General features: G+C 35.2%; 1 protein-coding gene across 1 annotated transcript in view; it reads right to left on the bottom strand.

The window, feature by feature from the left end:
- SRFBP1 (serum response factor binding protein 1) overlaps positions 1 to 26,261 on the bottom strand; it is an 83,840-nt gene that overhangs the window by 38,193 nt on the left and 19,386 nt on the right. Inside the window, exon 4 of the mRNA XM_043465883.1 lies at positions 9,413 to 9,484. Within this exon, the coding sequence (XP_043321818.1) occupies positions 9,413 to 9,484 (72 nt within the window). The remainder of the gene's footprint in view (positions 1 to 9,412; positions 9,485 to 26,261) is intronic.

The raw sequence follows: 26,261 nt of genomic DNA, 5'->3' as shown, positions 1-26,261 counted from the left end.
TCAATTACAGGAAAAAAATTGTTAAAACTTCAAACATATGGAGGCTAAATAACACGCTTCTGAATAACCAACAAATCATAGAAGAAATCAAAAAAGAAATCAAAATATGTATATAAATGAATGAAAATGAAAACACAACAACCCAAAACCTATGGGACACTGTAAAAGCAGTGCTAAGGGGAAGGTTCATAGCATTACAGGCTTACATCAAGAAACAAGAAAAAAACCAAATAAATAACCTAACTCTACACCTAAAGCAATTAGAGAAGGAAGAAATGAAGAACCCCAGGGTTAGCAGAAGGAAAGAAATCTTAAAAATCAGGGCAGAAATAAATGCAAAAGAAACTAAAGAGACGGCACAGGCAAAATCAACAAAGCTAAAAGCTGGTTTTTTGAAACAAGTAAACAAAATTGACAAACCCATTAGCAAGACTCATTAAGACAGAGAGAAAACAAATTACAAATTAGAAATGAAAATGGAGAGATCCAATCAGACCAACACTGAAATACAAAGGATCATAAGAGGACTACTACCAGCAGCTCTATGGCCAATAAAATGGACAACTTGATGAAATGGACAATTCTTAGAAAAGTATAAACTTTCCAAAACTGATACCAGGAAGAAATATGAAGATCTTAACAGACCCATCACAAGCAAGGAAATCGAACTGTCATCAAAATCTTCCAGCAAACAAAAGCCCAGGACCAGACTGGCTTCACGAGCTGAATTCTACCAAAAAATTTAGAGAAGAGCTTAACACCTATCTTAACTCAAACTATTCCAGAAAACTGCAGATGAAGGTAAGCTTTCCAAACTCATTCTTATGAGGCACAATCACCCTAATCCAAAAACCAGACAAAGATGCACAAAAAAAGAAATACAGGCCATATATGCACTAGTATGAACATAGATGCAAAGTCTTAACAAAATTCTAGCAAACAGAATCCAACAACATATTAAAAAAATCATACACCATGACCAAGTGGGCTTTATCCCAGGAATGCAAGGATTCTTTAATATCCGCAAATCAATCAATGTAATACACCACATTAACAAATTGAAAGATAAAACCATATGATTATCTCAATAGATGCAGAGAAAGCCTTTGACAAAATTCAACACTCATTTATGATTAAACCTCTCCAAAAAGCAGGAATAGAAGGAACATACCTCAACATAATAAAAGCTATATATGACAAACCCACAGCAAGCATCACCCTCAATGGTGAAAAATTGAAGGCATTTCCCCTGAAATCAGGAACAAGACAAGGGTGCCCACTCTCACCACTACTATTCAACATAGTGTTGGAAGTTCTGGCCACAGCAATCAGAGCAGACAAAGAAGTAAAAGGAATCCAGATAGGAAAAGAAGAAGTGAAACTCTCACTGTTTGCAGATGACATGATCCTCTACATAGAAAACCCTAAAGACTCTACCAGAAACTTACTAGAGCTAATCAATGAATATAGTAAAGTTGCAGGATATAAAATTAACACACAGAAATCCCTTGCATTCCTATATACTAACAATGAAAAACAGAAAGAGAAATTAAGGAAACAATACCATTCACCATTGCAACAAAAAGAATAAAATACTTAGGAGTATATCTACCTAAAGAAACAAAAGACCTATACATAGAAAACTATAAAACATTGATGAAAGAAATCAAAGAGGACAGCAAACAGATGGAGAAACATATCCGTGTTCCTGGGATTGGAAGAAACAATAATATTGTCAAAATGGCTATTCTACCCAAAGCAGTCCGTATAGATTCAATGGCAATCCTATCAAAAAGCCTACCAAACGGTAATATTTTTCACAGAACTAGAACAAATAATTTCACAATTTGTATGGAATACAAAAAACCTCGAATAGCCAAAGTAATCTTGAGAAAGAAGAATGGAACTGGAGGAATCAACCTGCCTGACTTCAGACTCTACTACAAAGCCACAGTCATCAAGACAGTATGGTACTGGCACAAAGACAGAAATATAGATCAATGGAACAGAATAGAAAGCCCAGAGATAAATCCACGAACCTATGGACACCTTATCTTTGACAAAGGAGGCAAGGATATAAAATGGAAAAAAGACAACCTCTTTAACAAGTGGTGCTGGGAAAACTGGTCAACCACTTGTAAAAGAATGAAACTAGAACACTTTCTAACACCGTACACAAAAATAAACTCAAAAATGGATTAAAGATCTAAATGTAAGACCAGAGACTATAAAACTCCTAGAGGAGAACATAGGCAAAACACTCTCTGACATAAATCACAGCAAGATCCTCTATGACCCACCTCCCAGAATATTGGAAATAAAAGCAAAAATAAACAAATGGGACCTAATGAAACTTAAAAGCTTTTGCACAACAAAGGAAACTATAAGTAAGGTGAAAAGACAGCCCTCAGATTGGAGAAAATAATAGCAAATGAAGCAACAGACAAAGGATTAATCTCAAAAATATACAAGCAACTCCTGCAGCTCAATTCCAGAAAAATAAATGACCCAATCAAAAAATGGCCAAAGAACTAAACAGACATTTCTCCAAAGAAGACATACAGATGGCTAACAAACACATGAAAAGATGCTCAACATCACTCATTATTAGAGAAATGCAAATCAAAACCACAATGAGGTACCATTACACGCCAGTCAAGATGGCTGCTATCCAAAGTCTACAAGCAATCAATGCTGGAGAGGGTGTGGAGACAAGGGAACCCTCTTACACTGTTGGTGGGAATGCAAACTAGTACAGCCGCTATGGAAAACGGTGTGGAGATTTCTTAAAAAACTGGAAATAGAACTGCCATATACCCAGCAATCCCACTTATCTGGCATACACACTGAGGAAACCAGATCTGAAAGAGACAACGTGCACCCCATTGTTCATACGCAGGCACTGTTTATAATAGGCCCAGGACATGGAAGCAACCTAGATGCCCATCAGCAGATGAATGGATAAGGAAGCTGTGGTACATATACACCATGAATATTACTCAGCCATTAAAAGAAATATCATTTGACCAGTCCTAATGAGAATGGATGAAGCTGGAGCCCTTATACAGAGTGAAGTAAGCCAGAAAGATAAAAACCATTACAGCATACTAACACATATATATGGAATTTAGAAAGATGGTAATGATAACGCTATATGCAAAACAGAACGAGACACAGAAATACAGAACAGACTTTTGAACTTTGTGGGAGAATGTGAGGGTGGGATATTTCAAAAGAACAGCATGTATACTATCTATGGTGAAACAGATCATCAGCCCAGGTGGGATGCATGAGACAAGTGCTTGGGCCTGGTGCACTGGGAAGACCCAGAGGAATCGGGTGGAGAGGGAGGTGGGAGGGGGGATCGGGATTGGGAATAAAGACCTGCCCTCTGTAGTTGAAATAAAAAAAAAAAAAAAAAAAAGAAAAAAAAAAAAAAAAAAAAAAAAACCCACAGCCTTGACTAGAGGGACCTTTGTTGACAAAGTAATGTCTCTGCTTTTTAATATGCTGTCTAGGTTGGTCGTAACTCTTCTTCCAAGGAGTAAGTGTCTTTTAATTTCATGGCTGCAGTCACCATCTGCAGTGATTTTGGAGCCCAAAAAAATAAAGTCTGACACTGTTTCCACTCTCTCCCCATCTATTTCCCATGAAGTGATCGGACCAGATGCCATGATCTTAGTTTTCTGAATGTTGAGCTTTAAACCAACTTTTTCACTCTCCTCTTTCACTTTCATCAAGAGGCTTTTTAGATCATCTTCACTTTCTGCTATAAGGGTGGTGTCATCTGCATATCTGAGGTTATTGATATTTCTCCTGGAAATCTTGATTCCAGCTTGTGCTTCATCCAGCCCAGCATTTCTCATGATGTATTCTGCATATAAGTTAAATAAGCAGGGTGACAATATACAGCCTTGACATACTCCTTTTCCTATTTGGAACCAGTCTGTTGTTCCATGTCCAGGTCTAACTGTTGCTTCCTGACCTGCATACAGGTTTCTCAAGAGGCAGGTCAGGTGGTCTGGTATGCTCATCTCTTTCAGAATTTTCCACAGTTTATTGTGATCCACACAGTCGAAGGCTTTCGCGTAGTCAATAAAGCAGAAATAGATGTTTTTCTGGAACTCTCTTGCTTTTTCGATGATCCAGTGGGTGTTGGCAATTTGATCTCTGGTTCCTTTGCCTTTTCTAAAACCAGCTTGAACATCTGGAAGTTCTCAGTTCACGTATTGCTGAAGCCTGGCTTGGACAATTTTGAACATCACTTTATTAGCGTACTACCCAAAACAATCTACAAATCAATGCAATTCCTATCAAATTATCAATGGCATTTTCCACAGAACTAGAACAAAACATTTCACAATTTGCATGGAAACACAAAAGATGACAAACAGCCAAAGCAGTCATCAGAAAGAAAAGCCCAGCGGGAGGTGTCAGCTCCCTGGCCTCAGACTCCACTACAAAGCCGCAGTCACCTAAGACAGCATGGTACTGGCACAGAGCAGAAGTGTACCCCAATGAAGTAAGACCGAAATCCTAGGGATGAACTCATGGACACATGGGCACCTTATTCTTGACAAAGGAGGCAAAAATAAACAGTGGAGAAAAGAAAACCTCTTCAATAAGTGGTTCTGGGAAAACTGGTCAGCTACATGTGAAAGAATAAAATTAGAACACTTCCTAACAACACACACAAAAATAAACTCAAAATGGATTAAAGACTTAAATGTTAAGACCAGAAACTATAAAGCTCTTAGACGAAAACTTAGGCACTACTCTCTGACATAAATCACAGCAATATTCTCTCTGACCCACCTCCTTGATTAATGGAAATAAAAACAAAAATAAACAAATGAGACCTAATAAAACTTCAAAGCTTTTGCGCACCAAAGAAAGCCATAAACAACCCGAAAAGATAACTCTCAGAATGGGAGAAATTAACCGCAAATGAAGCAACTGACAAAGGATTAGTCTCCAAAATATATAAGCAGCTCATACAGCTCAATATAAAAAAAACTAACAACCCAATCAAAAATGGGCAGAAGACCTAAACAGACATTTCTCCACAAAGAAAATATAGAGATGGCTAATAAACACATGAAAAGATGCTCAACATCACTTATTATTAGAGAAATGCAAATCAAAACTACAATAAGGCATCACCTCACACCAGTCAGAATGGTCATCACCAAAAAATCTACAATCAATGCTGGAGACGATGTGGACAAAAGGGAATGCTCCTGCATTATGGGAAACAGTATGGACATTCCTTAAAAAACTATAAATAAATCTACCATATGTCCCAGCAAATCCATTACTGGGCATATACCCTGAGAAAAACACAATTCTAAAAGACACATGTATCCCAATGTTCACTGCAATAATATTTATAATAGCTAGGACATGGAAGCAAGCTAGATACCCATCGACAGATGAATGGGTAAAGATGTGGTACATAAATACAATGAAACATTCCTCAGCTATAAAAGGGAACAAATTTGAGTCAGTTGTAGTGAGGTGGATGAACCTAGAGCCTCTTATACGGAGTAAAGTAAACCAGAAAGAGAAAAACAAGTATCATATATTAACACATATATATGGAATCTAGAAAAATGGTACTGAAAAACCTAGTACAGAACAGACTTGTGTCCACACCTGTTGTCTTGTATATATATTGATATTATCATGTGTATCATACTATTATGTGTAAAACAGTTAATGGAAATTGCTATAAATACAGGGAGCTCAACCTGGTGCTCTGTGATGACCTAGAGGGATGGGTTGGAGTGAGTGGAGGGAGGCTCAAGAGACAGGGTATATAAATACACAATGATGTGTTGGTTTCTGCCATAAGCAGCATGAATAGACTGTAATGTGCTGCTTATGGCAGAAACCAAAACATCATAGTAAAGCAATCTTCCATCAGTTAAAAATAAAAATCAAATTGACTAAAGGAACTCATACAGGTAGAAAGCTAGTAGCAGTACTTTTAACATTAACTCGACTTCAACTCTAGGTTTTTCCTAAAGATAGAAGTCAACACATTTATATTTGTATTTATTAAAAACATTTAGAAATCTAATAAGAAACAGTCCCTTTAGTTGAATCAGAAGAATTGTGGTTAACAAGCAAAGGGCTTAGAGTCCACATTTAGGAAACAGGAGATTTTTCTGTATTCATTAAACTGTTAAAATCCCATGATTCCAAAATGCTGTCTTACATATAGAGATGTATTCTATCCTTTTGTCCTAAAATTTCATTTTGCAGGCAGAGACTTTGGTTGTCTAAACCTTGGATCTAACATTTCCTACTGATTGACCACAGGTATATTTTGACCCTTCTGGGCCCACTGTCTCATCTGTTAAATGAGATCATTATCATCTTAATGAGAAAGCTAATGTATATAAAGTATCTAACAAGTCAGCTACCAGTAGATGTTAGCAAATATTAATTTGCTTCCTCTTATCCTTTAAAATAACTATGTTCTATTCCCTTCCTTTTTTCCATAGTGCCTGGCCAACTGTTCTGCATATAATTGACATTTGGACTTGAGAAATCCTTGAAATTCTGGCAATAATTGTTTGGAAATGTCACAGTTCTAGTGCCCAAACTCTATAGTTTTAAAATTCTCATACAAATATTAACTGGCTACTTAATCTTTCTAACCATTTCTGAATTTGGAAATGAAGATACTACTAGTATTACTACACACACATGTGCACACATGAATGTTTTCACTTGATATCAATGCTGTAAGATCAACTGAGATACTAACGTATATGGAAAAACGAAGCAAGCTCTAAGGAGTTACACAAATCAGCTTGTTCTGCTCTATTCTGATGGTTAGACAGCTTCAAATGTATAAGCTCTATGTAATAGCCTTATTACTACCTCTTTGGTCATCTAATTAACTTCCCTTCCTGTGGCAAACCGATCAGTCTTCTCTCCATGACACTCAGTTAATTTATTAACATGTTCTGATACAGAAGAACATTAATTCAATGGGAAGAATATCATAAACGAAACAAAACAGCAACAAAATAGGTGAAATCAAATAGCTCTGGAGGAATCTGAAACCATTCTTAAACAAGGCAATTTCCCTTGGCTCTAAATCCTCAAGGGTTCCATCAAGAACTATAAAACAGAACTGTCTTCCTTTGTCCTTCTCCACCTCCCTTTCCTTCCTTTCATTTGGAGGAAGGTACTGAAAGGGCAGAAATGTAATGAAATTTTTTTTTTTTTTGCTTGACAACATTCCAGTTTGATCCAAACTTTCTATGTGTTTATTATATATCTCATGACTATAAATCTAGTAATATGCAAATGAATTTTTGCTATTTAGAAAATATAAATGATAAGCAAATACAGACTCATTTCCGCATTTTTAGGATGACATTTCACACACTGGGAGGTTAAACAAAAGGCTGTAAATTAAATAAGATGCACTAAAGAAACCTGATTTTACAAACACTACACATGCATTAACTAGCAGTAACCTTCCAAGTGAAAACAATCAGACTGAAAAGTTAAAAAAAAAAAGACAAAGACACATTATTTTGGATATTTTCAAGTTCAAATTAAAAAACAAGTGTCAAGCTTTAGTGCTGAAATTTAAATGGAAACATAATATTAGGCAACAAAAATAAATTGGTTTTTAATCCCATCGTAAATTAAATATTACTGAGATATTTTTAGGGTGCAGCAACCAGAAAATGAAAAAAAAATTTTATTCTGGTAAAAACCTTAAATTATTATTTTTTTAAACTCTCAAGAGAAAACAAATATATTCTACCATATTTTTATACAATTACCACTATTCTAACTTAACATGTCAGTATTTTGTTAGAAACATACACACCAAGTAAAAAAGTATTACAGAACTAAATTTTTTTCATCTCTATGAATGAATGCTATGAAGTAAGAATATTTACTGTAGAATCAGGCAGAATCAAAATAAGGAAGCTGTAAAATCATGCTCCTGACTTTTTGGTGTTGCTTTCCTAACAAGGACCATAACAACAACAACAAATGTTCCCTCTCCTCAAACAGGCAACAATCTTTCATTTTCTGACCTTCTTACAATAAAATGTTTTAAAATTCTAATGTCTAATATCAATTAATTGCAGAGAAATGAGTACTAGTGTACATAAATGTAGAGTTAAGAGTATTTTTTTCCCTTAAAGCTGTAGTAGGAAAACTGCCATTTATAGTTGTAGATTCCAACACATCTCTCCTAGTAATCAATAAAACAAGCAGGTAGGAAGTCAGTAAAGCTGTAAATCATCTGTACAACACCATCAATCAGTTTGACCTAAGTGACATTTACAGGACACTGATCTCAATATAATAATATTGTTTTCAAGTGCACATGAAATATTCACCAAGATAAGCCATATTCTGAACAAATAATGTAAATATTAAAGTTAAAAGAATAACAATCATAAAAACTATGCTCATGGATCATAAGGAAAACAAAAAGGTACCCCAAATCCTCTAATTGTTCAGAAATTAAACAATACCATCTAATTAAACCATAGGTTAAAAGTGAAATTTCAAAGGAAATTTAAACATTTTAAAATCAAAGAAAATAAAATACAACATATCATATTTATAAGATGTAGCTAAAGCAGTGCTTAGAGGGAATTTTACTGCACTAAATGTTTATATTAGGGAAAAAAAAATAAATGTCTAAATTAGTAATTTAAGCTTCCAAATTAAGAAACCAGAGGAAAGAGCAAAGTAAACACAAATGCAAGAGGAAGAAATAATACAAATTAAAGCAAACGTGAATAAAAGTGAAAAGAGAAATTCAACAGTTACAAAAATCAATTAATTCAAAATCTGTTCCCTGGTGGAACTGTCATGTAGGCTTCAGCAAAGTGGGCAGAAATGAAAAAGAGGGAAAAGCAAGAATGAAGCTAGTGTAGCAAACGCAAGGGGCAGAAGATCTGGGTAAAAGTCCATGTAAGTAACTGTGAACATAACAGTGGTGTACTCTTAATTAGTTCACTTCTTACTTTCTGAGCTTCAGTTTCCTTACTTATAAAAGGGGATAGAATAATTTCCATAGAATAAATGCAGAGATTAAATGTTTATAAAAACTAGTATTTGGAAAAAATAAAAAATCTTTGTTCTAAATAATAAGATTAACAGACTAATTGCAGTCTAGCACACAAATGCCACATTAACTTCAACATACCTTTTAAGGTCCCTGGAGGTGTGATATAAGAATAAGGTAAAATTCATTAATTATCATAAAAATATTTTTTGGTAGCAACAGTAGAGCTCAAATAGGAAAAATCATCATACACTAATAGTAACTGGTTTATTCAAGGAAAAAAAGTGAAAAGAAAAAATGAGGTCAAGAATACGGAACTATTCCCAAAAGAAATACAACTTACTGCAAAAGTACCTTTTTGCAGATTTTTTCAAAGCTGATATCTTCACCAAGAGCAGATTTAGTTACTACATCAGGTTTCAACTCCTGTAAAAGAATAAACTAATTTTAGTTATGAGCCTAATTTTAAACTGTCATTATACTATGAGTTGAATTTCTTCCTGTGTTTTGCTTTCAAGGATTCTGTTATTTAAAGAAATTATTACTTATTTTAATGATATTTCAGGACACTGGAAATTCTATCAATTTATAAAGAAAAGCCGATATTTACAGAGAAATACTTAATTTTAATCCTTGATTAAAAAAAATCTAAACCACAAATATTTTTCTACTCTGGAAAGGATTAATCTAGTTTTATTTTAGAAAACTAAGAAACATAGAAAAACAAAGAAAAGTAAATAAAATTACTGGCAATGTTTACATAATTATAATTTTATTATATATCCTTCTACAAGCTTCTTTCAGAGTTTGTTTGGTATGCATTCCACTAAGGAATTGTCAGTACCAAAATCAGACTGATTCTATTCTGTGCAATCGAAGATGGAGAAGCTCTATACAGTCAGGAAAAACAAGACCTGGAGCTAACTGTGGCTCAGATCATCAGCTCTTTATTATAAAATTCAGGCTCAAATTGAAGAAAGCAGGAAAAACCACAAGCTCATTTAGGTATGACCTAAATCAAATTGCTTATGATTATACAGTGGAGGTAATGAATAAATTCAAGGGACTAGATCTGGTAGACAGAATGTATGAAGAACTATGGACGGAGGTTCATAACATTGAACAGGAGGTGATGACCAAAATCATGCCCAAGAAAAAAAAATTCAAGAAGTCAAAGTGATTGTCTGAGGAGGCCTTACAAATAGCTGAGATAAGTGACCAATGTAAAGAAATAGAGGAAAACAATAAAATGGGAAAGACTAGGGGTCTCTTTAAGAAAACTGGAGATACCAAGGGAATATTTCATATAAAGATAGGCACATTAAAGGATAAAAATGGCAAGGGCCTAACAGAAGCAGAAGAGATTAAGAAAATGCAAAAATACACAGAAGAACTATACAAAAAACCTCTTAATGACCCAGATAACCACGATGATGTGGTCACTCACCTAGAGTCAGACATTCTGGAGTGTGAAGTCATGTGGGCCTTAGGAAGCATTACTATGAACAAGGATAGTGGAGGTGATGGAATTCCAGCTGATCTATTTCAAATCTTAAAAGATGATGCTGTTAAAGTGCTGCACTCATTATGCCAACAAATTTGGAAAACTCAACAATGGCCACAGGACTGGAAAAGGTCAGTTTTCATCCCAATTCCAAAGAAAGGCAATGCCAAAGAATGTTCAAATTACCGTACAATTGCACTCATTTCACATGACAGCAAGATTATGCTTTACATTCTTCAAACTAGGCATCAACAGTACGTGAACTGAGGACTTCCAGATGTACAAGCTGGATTTAGAAAAGGCAGAGGAACAAGAGATCAAATTGCCAAAATATGCTGAATCATAGAAAAAGCAAGGGAATTCCAAAAAAACCTTCTACTACTGCTTCACTGACTACGCTAAAGCCTTTGACTATGGATCACAACAAACTGCGGAATATTCTTAATGAGATGAGAATACCAGATCATATTACCTGCCTCCTGAGAAACCTGTATGCAAGACAACCAGCAACAGTTAGAACTGGACATGGAACAATGGACTGGTTCCAAATTGGGAAAGAAGTACGTCAAGGCTGTAAATTGTCACCATGCTTATTTAACTTATAAGCACAGTACATCATGCAAAATGCTGGATGGAGTTAAGATTGTAGGGAGAACTCGCAACAACCTCAGATACACAGATGATATCACTTTAATGGCAGAAAGTGAAGAACTAAAGAGCCTTTTGAAGAAAGTGACAGAGGAGAGTGTAAAAGCTGGTTTAAAATTCAACATTCAAAAAATGAAGAACATGGCATCCGGTCCCATCACTTCATGGCAAACAGATGGGGAAAATATGGAAACCATGTCAGATTTCATTTTCTTGGGCTCCAAAATCAATGCAGATGGTAACTGTAGCCACAAAATTAAAAGACACTTGCTCCTTGGAATAATAGCTATGACAAACCTAGACAGTGTATTAAAAAGCATAGACAACATTTTGCCAATAAAGCTCTATATAGTCAAAGCTATGGTTTTTCCATTAGTTGTGTCTGGATGTGAGAGTTGGACCATAAAGAGCGGAGAACTAATGAATTGACACTTTTGAACTGTGGTGCTGGAGAAGACTCTTGAGAGTCCCTTGGATAGCAGGGAGAACAAACCAGTCAATCCTAAAGGAAATCAGTCCTGAATATTCATTGGAAGGACTGATGCTGCAGCTCCAAGACTTTGGCCACCTGATGCAAAGAGCTGACTCACTGGAAAAGATCATGATTCCAGGGAAGACTGAACGGCAAGAGGAGAAGGGGGCAACAAAGGATGAGATGGTTGCACGGCAACACTGACTCAATGCACATGGATTTGAGCAAATGCAGGGAGATAGTGAAGAACAGGGAAGCCTGGCATTCTGCAGTTCATGGGTCACAAAGAGTTGGACATGACTTGGCGAATGAACAACAACAATAGTATAATTCAGTGTTTTGGGTCAATTCATTTTTAACTTAATTTTAAACATAACCATATCTCCTATGACATCATACAAAATTTTTAAATGGTGCTTAAGTAACACTGTATAAATAGAAATGCTATGCCATAACTAGAATTTTGGTTCAGAACTATCCTAATTAGACACTGAGGAATTTAATAAATCAAGCAGTTCATTAGGTAATAAAATATAAATTATGAAGTTATTCTTTCCTCCTTACAGTTTTATTCAGAAAAGATCAGGAACTACCTTTCAGAAAAGACTCTTTGATATGTTATTCCAAATGGAGAGCAGTACCTCAAATGTTAGTATTCCTTTTAGAAGATAAGATGAAATCTAACTGACAGCCTTTCTCAATTCTTCTAAGAGTCAGCTATGGAGTCTACTTGTGAAGTTTCAGGGTAAACTGCCAAGACTTTCAAACTGTTGCTCAAAATTCTAAATCTGTAGCCATTCTGACTCAGTATATCTAATATACTTTTAAAGGAAGAAGTCTTAAGAAACCATTTTCATTATACTTGGATTGGATTTAGTAGTTCTAATGATAGGTTATAATATAGCCACAAAACTCAATTTACTCATATTGTAAGAATAAATTACCCTTCAAATTGATTATGAAAGCCGGTTGCTATAGCAAAATTCACTAGGGTCTAACAGATCGGTAATATAAGCTGCAGGGAATAGTGTAACTTTTTTAAAAAATACAAGATCTGAAGTAATCCACAGTTTTCAAAGAATGCCTTGGATGATGGGAATTTTTTACTGCAGTAAATGGGATGGGAAGTTGTGGCTATAGTACCTTACCTGACAATTCAGCTACTTTCTTCATTATAAATGAATGGCTTCCCATAAGAGTTTGAAAAGCATGTAAGATTGCAAGCTTTGTACATAAAACTCCAAAAAGCCCTCAATTAGGTAAAAAGTAGAGAACTCTAAAAGACAAGTGGTATCTAGAGGCTTGGGCATGAAAGAGTTTCAACAATTTCAGCTTTCAGGCTAGCTATTCAGAAACTGAAGTATAATCTAACCAGCATCTTGGGAACACTTCCGCTTCCAGTACATGGGAAGAAGCTAGCTTGAACATGGTTAGGCAGGAAGCCATCTGGTCAAAAGGTCTGAGGAACTACATAAAAAAGCTGGGGAATAATTTATGCTTATGTAAATTTTGTCTTTCATTTTCTTTATTGGAAAATGGAATGAAGAGCCTAGAGTATAAGTTTTTCAAGGGTGAGAATGGCTTCTTATTCACCTTTGAGTATCTGATCCTAGTACAATGACACATTTGTTCAACAGAAATGGATCAGGGTGAAGAAATTTAAAATGCTTACTTCTCACTGAGAGGTCAGTAAAGTCTCTTATCAACAGAAAAGTCAAATTCAGAATTTCCAAAAAATTTTTAGATGCCAGTGTGGGCTTTTTTTTTAGAAAATCAAAGACAAGACAAAATACTAGAAAAAACTACTAGGACCTACTAGAGTGTTGCAAAGCAGAACACTGCTGCTCAAAAGTATTCTACACTACCTTAATATTTATGTATAGCAGGAAGAGGCTAAATACTACTTAAGAACTCACTGAAACATATAGATATATTGTGAATGGCCAGGAAACCACATTAGCTAATAAGCCAGGCAGGTGCCATAAAAGACAAGACTGCTCTTTCTGAGAAAAGACTTCATACCAACTTAAAAATTAAGTTTCATTTCTAGACCCAGGAAAAGACACTTTTATACAACAGCTCTGTTCCTATTCCAAAGACATTATACATACTCAGTGTAGAAAGGTCATATGATCCCCTCACGCACTAGACTTAAACATAGTGTTAGTTGCTCAGTCGTGTCCAACTCTTTGCAACCCATGGACTGTAGTCCACCAGGTTCCTCTGTCCACAGAATTCTCCAGGCAAGAAGACTGTGCCATTCCCTTTTCCAGGAGATCTGACAGAGGGATCAAACTCGGGTCTCATGCATTGCAGGCAGATTCTTCAATGTCTGAGCCACCAGGGAAGCCCTCAACATGGTTAAGAAAATACCAATAAAAATGTGAAAGAAAAGACATCAGTGAAGTGCTTATATGATAATTTTACACTATATCATTTATACTATATGGGGTTAATGATAAGTAAAATGACTAAGACGAAAACACGTTGCTTTCTTTTATACAAAACTAATTCTAGTATCTTTTTTGATAAAAGTATTTTTCTTAAATTTTAGAGCTTTCTCTACTTTATATTGAATTTAACCATTTCAAATAATTCTGCAACTTTAAATGCAGAACAAGATGCATTATTACAGATGGTAAGTTGCAAATTTTATACCAAAGTCATACATTATGAACTTGGGTGGGGGGGGGAAGCCTAGGTACATTTCAACTTATGAAAAGAAAATTTTGAACACTTTTAAATCAAAGAAATTTTAAATATGACCCAAGCACATTAAAGGGAAAAAGAATGACAATATTAAAATGCAAAACTATTCTCAATTAGAAAACCATAGATCAAGAAAAAACAATGGCAAAATGAAGATACTGGAACTATGTAACAGGTATTAAATATTGACTACTTCACTAAACAAGTTTAAAATGAGTCAAAGAGAGATTAACATTAAACTAGACAAGTAAAACTTAAGCAATTTTACACAACTGTACAAAAATGCTGCAGAAATTTTTCACTAAAAAAAGACTTAAATTTATCATAAGTGCTCAAGAGAAATTAAATATCAATAATTTGCTAATCAAAAGCTAAATGAACTTAAGCTTCTGAAACTGGGCTTATGTAATTTTTTCCTCCATAGATTTCCTTAATGTTCATCTTCCGACTTGTAAGCTTATTCATTAGTGAGCAGGGCTTATGTTGACTTATGTAAGACACATTCTTTTGTTTTTCGACATTCAATTCAGCTTTGTTTTCTAGCATCCGCATAACCTGTTTCTTTTATTTCAGGTTTCAAATAGTTATGATTATCTAAGCCTTCTTAAAGATGAAATAAAAGCATTAACTACTTTACAATATATGTGAGTTACTAATCTGTTCATAAAGCATCAGAATTATAAGGGACTTCAGCTATCACATAATTCTATACCTGTGCAGGAAAGGGTTAAGTCAGCAGGCCTGGGCTGCTCCAACCGCACATTCCTGAGAAGGCCTAATTTCCTCAGGCCTGGCCTTTGGCCAGTTCCTAGGAATTAAGTTCTGAGCCCTTGGGCCACAGGCTTACCAAGCTGATCAGGTAGTTTACCCTAGTAATGTGGTTTATGGTGACTGTGTCTTCACTCTGGGGAGTTAGAGTCTGCGTAGTAGAGAGAAGTCATGCAGGTGATTCATGTCTATGTGACTGGCTCCCAATAACACCCCTGACACCAAGGCTCAAGTGAGCTTCCCTGGTAGGCAACACTTTGCAAGTGTTGTCATACATCTCTGCTAGGAGTGTGTCCATGAAACCATACTATACTGGCTGAGGGCATCTACAGGCTTATGCCTGATTTTTCCTAGACTCCCCTCATGGGCCTTTCCCTTTTGCTGATTTTAATCTGTATCCTTGAATAGAAAAAAAACTGTTATAGTATAAAAGTTGTTTTTTGTTTCCCCGAGTCCTGTGAATCCTTCCAGTGAATCATTCAACCTTGGGGACCTTCAGCCACTCAATTTTAAAAAAAGAAAATGAGAAGCCAATAAGTTTAAGAAACTCAATTAAAACTAACATTGCTAAAAAAAAAAAAAAAAAAACACTAACATTGCTTAAGCTTCCTACATTAAAGATAGCTAGTCACTAATAACCAGACCCAGCAGAATATTTCAGTTCCTTATTCCACAGTGCCAGATGCTACTGCTTTGCTTATACTCGAAAGAGCAAACTTAGCTAATCTCAAATTTTGATTATTTGGCTATCTCCTTGTCTTTTTTTCTCTCCAAAGGCTTTCATTTGAACAAATGAATATACCAAATCATAACTAGACACAAAACTAGTGCAATGTTGTCTCTGGCTGAGTGGGGAAAGTATGTTTGCAAGCAAACTATTCTATATAAGGCTGTGGGGAGGGACACTAAGACAAAAAATAACTTGAAGGCATTAATCAAGCTGATGCTTTTAATTCCAAGAGACTCTCATTAAGGTTGGGCTTTTAATGTAATAAAATATAAAACATGTTTGTATTTTCCAAAATGTGATTAAAACTGGAACATGCTATTTTAGATTATGAGGGGTTAATCTCTAATACCAGGGACTTACAAGGTGCCAAGAAAAATCTGGATTCTTGGAGATATTTTTTGTCTATTTGGAAATGAAGCAAGAAATGCATTTCTGTGAAATAAAGAATCTTAACTAACTCGTGAGAGAGCTGTTGACATCCAAATTCATGCTTTTCCACAGATGGGAATGTCATTATGGTTACCCTTCAGTGACAACAAAAACCCTACTTCCTAAATACTGTTCTGCTGCTAAGTCACTTCAGTCGTGTCCGACTCTGTGCGACCCCAGAGAGGGCAGCCTACCAGGCTCCCCCGTCCCTGGGATTCTCCAGGCAAGAACACTGGAGTGGGTTGCCATTTCCTTCTCCAATGTACGAAAGTGAAAAGTGAAAGTGAAGTCACTCGGTTGTGTCCGACTCTTCACGACCCCATGGACTGCAGCCTACCAGGCTCCTCCGTCCATGGGATTTTCCAGGTGAGAGTACTGTCTCCTAAATACAGTACCAGATGGAACTTCAATAAGGTTATACTCTGTCATCATATTGCCAAGGGATTTTTCCCGTGTTATCTATGGCATTTAATGGCATCTCCAGCCTCTGCTACTCAGGTTAGACAGCTCAGAGTCATCTGATACTGCGGGTCTCCTCGTCATGCCTCTGCTATGCTCCCATCCCCCTTTCCACTTTCTCTGCTGTGGTGTCTGTTGAATTTAGTTCCCTCCTTTGGATTACCATTATTCTACCCACAGAATCAGAACTTCATTATGGATTGTGTGGGTTATAATAACGTAACCGAGTTTCCTGCCTCCACAACCAGTAATTCCAAGAACTATTATGTCACTGTCTTGAATACAGAAAGAAGCCAAAAACCTTTATTCTGGTGTTGAAATCCTTTCATTATCTGGTCTCTTTCTAGCACTATAATACTCTTTTTCCATAAGTCTTATATGCATTCATTCAGCTTTACACAGAATTCCCTGAATAAGTTTCCTATTCTCCCACCCCAGTCTCTTTGCTGTGTGCCTTAAAATTTTTTATTGCAAAATGCCTTTCTTTAACCAGTCACCTAGCTTTCTCACTCTCTTTCTCCCCAATCAAGATCTATTAATGTTTCAACTCTTTGTTTCTGAGTGTCACTGAAATGAAGCAAGGCTTCTTAGAGACATGGCTGACTAGACATGAGGCAGAAAAAAGTATAATCCATGCAACATTTTGTTATGCCAGGAAAGGAAATTGGGTTCTCTCAAAAACTCATAAAAGGTAGCTTAGAAAGGATACTACTGGTCAAACTTGGGTGTCAAAAGAATAATGACAGCAAAGAATCATAACCACACTGACCATATAATTAGTTGTTTAAACCAATACCCATTTGAGAGTGAAATGAGGCTCTATTAAAAATAATGCTGGGACAAGTGATGATTATTAGAACACCAGGGATATCTAGTCATGTAGCCACCCTAATCATACTTGCCAATTTTTGCTACCTCCAAATGCTCTTCTTCTCTTAAAGCCACTTCAAGCAGGCTTTTACCACAATTATCCCCATCAATCTCATTTTTGTCGTCACCAATCTCCACACTGCTAAATCTAATGAGCAGACCTCAGCACTCCTCTTCCTTGAGGAGCATCAGGTGTATTTTAAGCGCCTAGAAAAGGGCATGTCATTTGGTCAATGTTCAGAAAACTTGTTAACAGAATAGATACTGAAGTTATTTTTACCCATTAGGCATTATAAATTGTTAAACTAAGTATCTATTATCTCAGTATTGGGTATAATATACACCAGACCTGCTAGGAAACACTGCTCCTGCTCAGGAGCTGAAAAAACTACAAGAGAGTACACTTATAACTATGTCTTTCATTCACATTTGTTATTTTTTAATTTTCTAAGTTAAAAACAAAAAACCCCATTAATCTTTATCCACGACTACACTGAGATGTGAATCTGAATCACTATCACACATAACATAACTTCATTTAGACAAACTAGTAAAATAATCTAAAAACTTTATAACTCTTGGTCCTACAAGTACTTACAAATTTTCAAAACAAGCACAATAAAGCCATATACATTTAAGTCTCCATTCTGTAACCAGTGAAGTTTTAGTCACTTTTTAAGAGTCAGTTTCATATTACAGGAAGTTTTTCTTGAGTCCTCAAAGCAGTACTAAGTGGTGCTCCTCCAGTACATTTACCAGTAGATGTAGTGTAGTGTATTGTATTCAGTATACTGTACTGAAACTGTTTACATGTCCATGTCTCTCACTAGACTACAAGTTTCTCAAGGGCAAATGCCATACTGATTTCTATATACCTGTAAATTAGCACAGTATTTGGCATACAAAGTACAGACCTAGTACATTTTTGTTGAGCTAAAATTAAGTGCTTTGGCCATCTGGATGGTTCTTAAGTCATTATAAAAATGTGCAAACTCTTCAGGCAAAGAACATTTCTAAACATACCAGGTAAAACTTTCATTTTTTGGATCCTACAGTACAAAGTAAAAGAATAAGAATGATTTCTGCACTGGTCTAAAGTCATATGCAACATGGACAATGATGATGGACTGTGTGGTATGCAACGTCTCCAAAAGACCTCTGGTTTGGGAACTCTTTGTCATTGAATAGTTTTGGCCTGCCTTTAAAAAAATGGTATTGAAGACAATGACTATCTCGAATAATATTTCATCCATGCAAATTATATGGAGTAAAAGATTACAGAGATTCAAAATCTTGAAAAGTTTATTAAAAGAGTACTATACTAGGAACATTGATGTGGCATATTTTATTTAATCCCTACAGCAAACAATTCAGACAGGAATTATTTCCAATTTTAAGGTGAAGAAACAGACTCAAGGACACAAATTAGTTAATGGTACAAAAACAGTATCAATCCAACTTGTTAAAAATTTCAGGAAATAATGCAAATGGCTTTATTCTTCTTCACTGTTAGAATTACACCCTTCAGCATCTTAAAAGTTATCAACTTACTGTTGATTTTAGTTCAAAAAACTATTGAAATTCAAATTCTTAAAAGCAAAATTCTTTAATAATAAAATCTCAAACATTAGCATTAGATGGAAAATAAGAAAAAGAAACAAAAACATTAACAAAGAACTTTGATAGAGATCTATCTTCATTTTGATTAGAAAAATTTAATGGTGCTTTGCCATTACCTCTTCAAATATCTGTTTATAATAGATGTGCACATTAATATCTGTAACATGTTACTATTGTGCAGAAAATCAGGCACTGTTTAAAAATACAAATAACCAGAAAGAGTAGAGTTTAGTTTTTAAAATAACATGTAAATGACCTGACATAACACAAGGGAAGATGCACTAAAATAGACTGTTAAAAACTATCACAATGAAGTAGCAGGGCAATTTCTCCTCAGTGTTGTAGCTCTCAATGGTCGAAAAATAAAAAGATACTCAAATTACTGGGGACCTTTCTCAAATTAGCCAAACCTCCCATCCATTATGATATGCATCCCAGGCATGAGTCTTTGTGCATTTATCCCCTGCCTCCCCCAATAAAACCACTGTGATAAAGGATGGTGAAGGCTGTGCAAATGATTCACTCTGGTTTTGTAAAGAGCATGTAAGAGGTGGTGAATTCTGCCTTGTTATCAAATAAAGCCAGAGAAACTTAAAAACAGGATAATGCACAAAGTATGTGGAGGAGATACAATGCCAACTGTAATATGCAGACAAAAATGATCAGGAAGAGAGAGACCAACTGATAAAAACCTTTTAATACCAACAAGGAATTAGATCTGGTCTGGTAGACACCAGGGGAAGCTAACTTAGGTGGCTGATTATGAGAATGATATAACAAAACAAAGTAGGTTTACTATTAGAAAATTTTACCAGTTTCAGGTTTTTGCTGGCAGCCAGTTCAAAGCATCACTAAAGATCAACAAATAGCACAGCACTCTCCCCTTATCTGTGGTTTTGGTTTCTGCGGTTTCAGTTACCCACAGTAAATGGCAGTTCAAAAATAAAAAATCCCAGAAATAAACAATTCATAAATTTTAAATCGTGAGCCATCACTGAGTAGTGTGATGAAATCTTATGCCATTTTGATCTGTCCTGCCTGGTACATCAATCATCTGTTTGTCCAGGTTTCATGCTCATTAGTCACTCAGAAGCCATTTCCTATCAGACTGACTGCTGAGGTATCACAGAGCCTTGGAGCAGTGACACTGTCAATTTGGATATGCTAAAGAGAAGCAGTAAAGTGCTTTCTTTAAGTGAAAACGTGAAAGTTCTTGATAATAATAATAAATTCTGTATTGAGGTTGGTAAGATCCACAGTAAGAACAAATTTTCCATCCATGAAATTATGACGAGGGGAGAAAAAAAGAAATTCAAGCTAGTTTTGCTGCTGAGCCTCAAACTGCAAAAACCATGGATAAGTGCCTAGTTAAAATGGAAAAGGCATTAAATTTGTGGATGGACAACAGGAACACAAAATACATCTCAACTGACAGCCGCGGGCTGCACCAGGAAGCACCGAGCCTGTAGGCAGAGCGCAGCCGGAGACTTACTGAAACAGGTGAGACGAGCTGACTGCAAGTGAGGGGTGAGCACACAGACTCAGTAACAGGCTTGGGCTAAAAAACGTAAAAGTTACTGGAAAGCTGCATTTGCCAATCAAGAAGTCTCTGCCACATTTTTGGCAGAGCTGAAGAGGTTGATAAAGAAGAGAGATCAACATGCACATAACTTTTATTACAGTCTACTGTTAAAATTATTCCATTTTATTATTAGTTACCATTAATCTCTTACTGTGCCTAATCTGTAAACTAAACTTTACTGCAGATATTTTCATTTAGGAAAAAACCCAGTATTTATAGGATTGGTTTGAAACTGTTAGTTGCTCAGTCATGTCCAACTCGTTGCACCATGGACTGCAGCCCGCCAGTACATTGACAGCTCCTCTGTCAATGAAATTTTGCAAGCAGGATTACTGGAGTGGATAGCTGTTCCCTTCTCCAGGGGATCTTCCCAACACGGGGATCAAATCTGGGTCTCCTGCATTGCAGGCAGATTCTTTACCACACTAGCCAGCAAGGAAGTCCATAGGATTGGATACCAACTGCCATTTTAGGCATCTACTGAGAGTCTTGGGATGTCTGCAGATAAAGGACTATTATACTGCCTGACTTTACTTCCAACTTGACTTTCATTCATGTTTAAAGTTGAAGTTTTGTACTTTAAAAACAGAATTCATCTTTCAACTATAAATTATTTTCATCAAGATATGAAAATAATTCGACACAAAAATAATTACAATTTCAGTGTGCTAAAAACAACTTGTACAATTCAACTGTCCAAACATTTGCATTTCACTTAAAAATAGTATCTAAGCATAAACATCATCAAATAATTTAGTCAAATGAAACTCTAAAACCACTTTATCCCTCATAATAGAAACACTTTTTAGAAAACAGAATAGGGCATTTTTATCCTTCTTTCCCCTGATCTGAACTGTTCCTGGCACATAAAATTACTCACTTCTGTCATGTTCAAAGAGGCGGGCAGAGAAAATGAGATAAGAGTAATTATATCAACCCAAAGACTCTCCACAGAACACTTCTGCATTCTAAAGTAAGTCAGAGTAAACAGATTTTTTCATTCTAGAGATTCTTTTCTAAAAAAATGGCTGGCTTTGGGGGTAAAAGTTAACCATTTTTGAGTGGAATCCAAACATCTGTTTAAATGGGCATTATTTTGTGGCAAATTTATAGGGAGTAAACAAAATACTTAAACACCATATTTAGAATAACATGTTGAGAATAAGAACAATTAGAGAAGGTGAGATAATATATAGGTATTATTTTTTATTATTTAGTATGTATGTCAAAAAAAGGACAAAATTATAGCTTGGTGTGAATATATTAAATGCACTTTACTCCTGAATTTTTTTAATCTACATACCTTTGCAACTTTAGATTTCTTAACCTAACAACAAAGAGTTAAGGAAACAAAGAAACAAACAAAACCTCAAATTTAATGAATAATTATATAAGCTCATAGCAAATATTCCCCACAGTGTAGCACCTAAAAAATGCATCAAAAGGCAGGGAATTGTTAGGGAAATTGTATTAGGTGCCTGAGGCAGTCTTTCCCTGTAATTTTAGAATTATGACTAAGATATAGGGATGTTCTAAAAAGGTTATAGGCATGTGTTAAGAAAGAGAGCAATCTTTAACTGAAAGAATAAGGAACAATCTTTCAAAGTCTCTATAAAGTCATATTATTTGTTATTACAAGTTCCTTCAAATTTGAAACAATCTTTTCCAAGGGCATATATGATAACAAAATACATACTCATTTCTTAAATTATATTTCTAAGTGTTAATAGTTTAAGGGACCTGTATCAAGTAATTCTAGGATGTTACATTCACGTATGTTTTTAAAGGGAAAGTGAAAGTTGCTCAGTCATGTCTGACTCTTTGCAACCCTATGGGCTGTGGACTACTACTACAGTCCATGGAATTCTCCAGGCCAGAATACTGGAGTGGGTAGCCTTTCCCTTCTCCAGGGGATCTTTGCAACCCAGGGATCGAACCCAGGCCTCCTTCATTGCAGGCGGATTCTTTACCAGCTGAGCCACAAGGAAAATATAGTGCCAAACTGAGTAAGGAATAAAACTTTTTTGAAATATAATCACGGTTATCAGTACATAATCCCAAGGGAGTTGACTATTTTGGTATTTAGCTTCCAGGCATTATTTCTAAATATTAAATTTACACACAAAAGCCTTTATGGATAACAAGACATTCCGTATCTTTAGGAAGGCCCAACTATTCTAACTATACCAAATTAAAAATGAATACTATTTTTCAACTCAAAGGAGCAATGATGATACAGTATTTCACCAGTATTTTTACTCTTCTATTAAAAACAGAATGCAAAAGCACATTTATCATACCTTTATCAATCTTGATAAAACTGTGTACTTAATTCTTAAGAGAGTCGGTTAGTAGTCTGAAGCGACTTAGCAGCAGCAGCAGCAGGTTAGTAGAGTGTTAAGAACACAGGTTACTGATACAGATAGATATGGACTGAAAAACCCTGGGCAAAGCAATTAACACTTAAATCCCCAGTTTCTACCTCGTTAAAATGGGGTTAAACAGGAACATTTATGAGTTAATAAGATTACAGATAATACCCGTAGATTGTAGCAAAGAATGTGACATAGAGCAAGTGCTAAATAATTAATAACTAAAATTATTAAGCAATTTATGAGCAGTATCCTTATATCTGATATTGAGCTTCACAGTACTATAAATAATATGTAAGTCTTGGATGTGAAGTTGTTACATGAAACACTATCCTTGCTGTCTAATTGGGATTCAATTAAATACTATCAAGGAAATCACGTCAATTTGAAAAATCAGTAACATTAATTTTTTTTATTAAACTTTCCCAAGAAACATTCCCCAATTAATTACTAGCTAAAAGCAATCTCTTGCTCTTCCATAATTTTCAAAGACCCTATCATAACTTGGAGGTACTTGCAGATCTGTATGCTTTGTTCTTGCATGCTATTTATCTAGTCTACCTTTTTGAAGACAGAATCATACTTATTCTTCAGGTTCCAACTCAGTGCCATTCTGTAAGATCATCCCCAAGTCCTAAAAGTAATTAAATAAATTGACCCTTTCTCTAGTTTCTTACAACTCTTTGACTGTAACAGGGTATGGCATATATTACAGAGACTAAAATGCTTTTTCCCCAGAGAACAATGTGTTCCCTGACAGCAGAAATCTATTAATCTACATATATAATAGGTTCTAATTTAAAATACAGTTAACCAACCTAAATATATATTATGGAATTTATAACAGCTGTACTGTAAATTCCTTTTTTTTTTTCTTTATACTTTCTTCTTTTCTGGTTGCAAATTTCATGGATCTTAAAGATATATGATCATTAATAAACTAGAATGCTATCTTAAGATTGTGATGAACAGAAGAAAACTATAGTTATTGATTCACTACAACCAAAATTCATAAGTTCTACTATATTTTAATGTACTGAGCTTCAATGAAAATCAAGAATTTTAAAAAGTGAGAATTTCTCTCTCATCCTCACTCACATATAAAATTAAAATGCCTTGTATAAAGAGTTTAATTTTTATAGAAGGGGAGAATAAAAGAGAACTATACATTTCCAATGCAAATTGCTAAAAAAACATTTTTAATTGAATCAATCACTACTCAGGATTATTTTTATTTCTTGGAAGACTACATAGTTTACATAATTTAGTGGCAGGTAGAGGAAAAAATAAAATTCTTCACAGGCAAGAAAAACAAAGTTTCTCTTGTCACAAAATACTAATTGAACAGCAAACCACTAACACAAGGTATTCTAACATAGAAAAAAAAATATAGAGAGCTTCCATTACAATAGAAATCTAGCAACATAAAATATATGTTCAAAGTAAGGAGTTTAAATGTTTAAAAAAAATCTGTCTCTATTTAACCCAAAATTCAGGTGATATCCCAGATGAATAGAAAGAAAGCCTCATTAAAAGAAAAGTTATTTACTATCCTTATTGCTGCTTTTCTCTGGGGCCCTTTGTCTCCCAATGGGTATTTCCAACAAAATATACTGTAATATTTGCTCCTTTTCTCAATCACTGAATTATTCCATACTGGAATTAGGACAGTAGTATTGGTTGTCCAATTTTTTTTAAATCAATAGTTGAGAGGGGCTTTGGGTACTTTCACAGTTAGTAGGAACGTCCTGTCAAGGTTGTAAGTTCAAATTTCCAAAATTACAAAACTTAAAAAATCAAGTCAAAACAAAACAGAAAAAACAACAAAATACATTCTGGGGAAAAAAAACTCATATGATACTCCTTCCTTCCTACCCCTAAATCCTGTTTACACACTCAGTAGCCTTTGAACTGGCTTAACTTGACTGAAGCAATTCCAAAGTCAGCTTTTCATTTTAAAATTAAGTGTATATAATGACTCAGTAAGTGGTAATAGTACTTCATCAATTTTACCAACAAGGACCTGTACCTTTTTGTTTTCAAATAAAAGCAAGGAGCTTACTATAAAAGCAGCGAGTGGATACCACCTTTATTTGCTATAACTGCTCTTATTTAAAACACAAAAATACTTTAAGGCCACCACAGACTTGACATAACATCTTTAATATCAAAACAGCTTACAATGAAAACCATGACTCCTACATATTAAAAAATGCAACACTGCTAAGGATTCCAGGAATATGAACTATTCAAAATACTGGCTTCAAGCTGCAGGATCCACATGCCAAGAAAGCAAACTGGAATTCCAATGTGATGATCTGTTACTAAACGCTGTTGTATGAGTGTGAGGAGAGCGGTATATACTGGTCCCTTGCCCTTTTAAAATACCACTATGACTTCCTGTTTATCATTTCAAATGTCACAAGCTGAGTACAGAAGGATATTAAATCAGGCATCCTTCTTTGCCTTGAGAAGCAATAAAAGTTCTCCCTTAAAAAAAAAACAAAACTGAATTAGAAGTTAAATGGTCTTAAGAGTGCTGGTTAAGCTGGCTATAAAATAAGAGCCTATTTATTCTTTGGTTTCTGATAATTAACATTAAAACCAACAAATAAAAATACACTATCCTAAGTTGACAATTTTTATTGAGAATCTCTAAAGTTACCTGAGGGTTTAAAAATTATTTATTACTTGATTTCTACAATGCATTAGAGAAAAATAATCTAAATAAAAAGTACAGATTTATAAGAGACTTATAGGTCATAGTGCTGATCCTATAACTATAGAAGACCATGATGTGGGTTATGCTTGAGGATGGAAACCAAACAAGAAACAGAAACATTATGCCTCTTTCACACTTGGACCAGTGTTTGCAGCTTCTAGGTTTCAGACATAAAGGAAGAAAATACGAATGTGGAAACATTTCAAACTTTCGAGATTTTAATATCAGTTTAGAGAAAGAAACAGGACAGGGAAGGGGAAGAATAGAAGGCATGCTTAGGATGACATGAGCAAGAACAAAACCCCTTCTGGTTCTATC

Source organism: Cervus canadensis, chromosome 4, assembly GCF_019320065.1.
Source record: "Cervus canadensis isolate Bull #8, Minnesota chromosome 4, ASM1932006v1, whole genome shotgun sequence".
In the NCBI taxonomy this organism is placed as follows: domain Eukaryota; kingdom Metazoa; phylum Chordata; class Mammalia; order Artiodactyla; family Cervidae; genus Cervus; species Cervus canadensis.
This window is presented reverse-complemented; position numbering and strand designations above follow the sequence as displayed.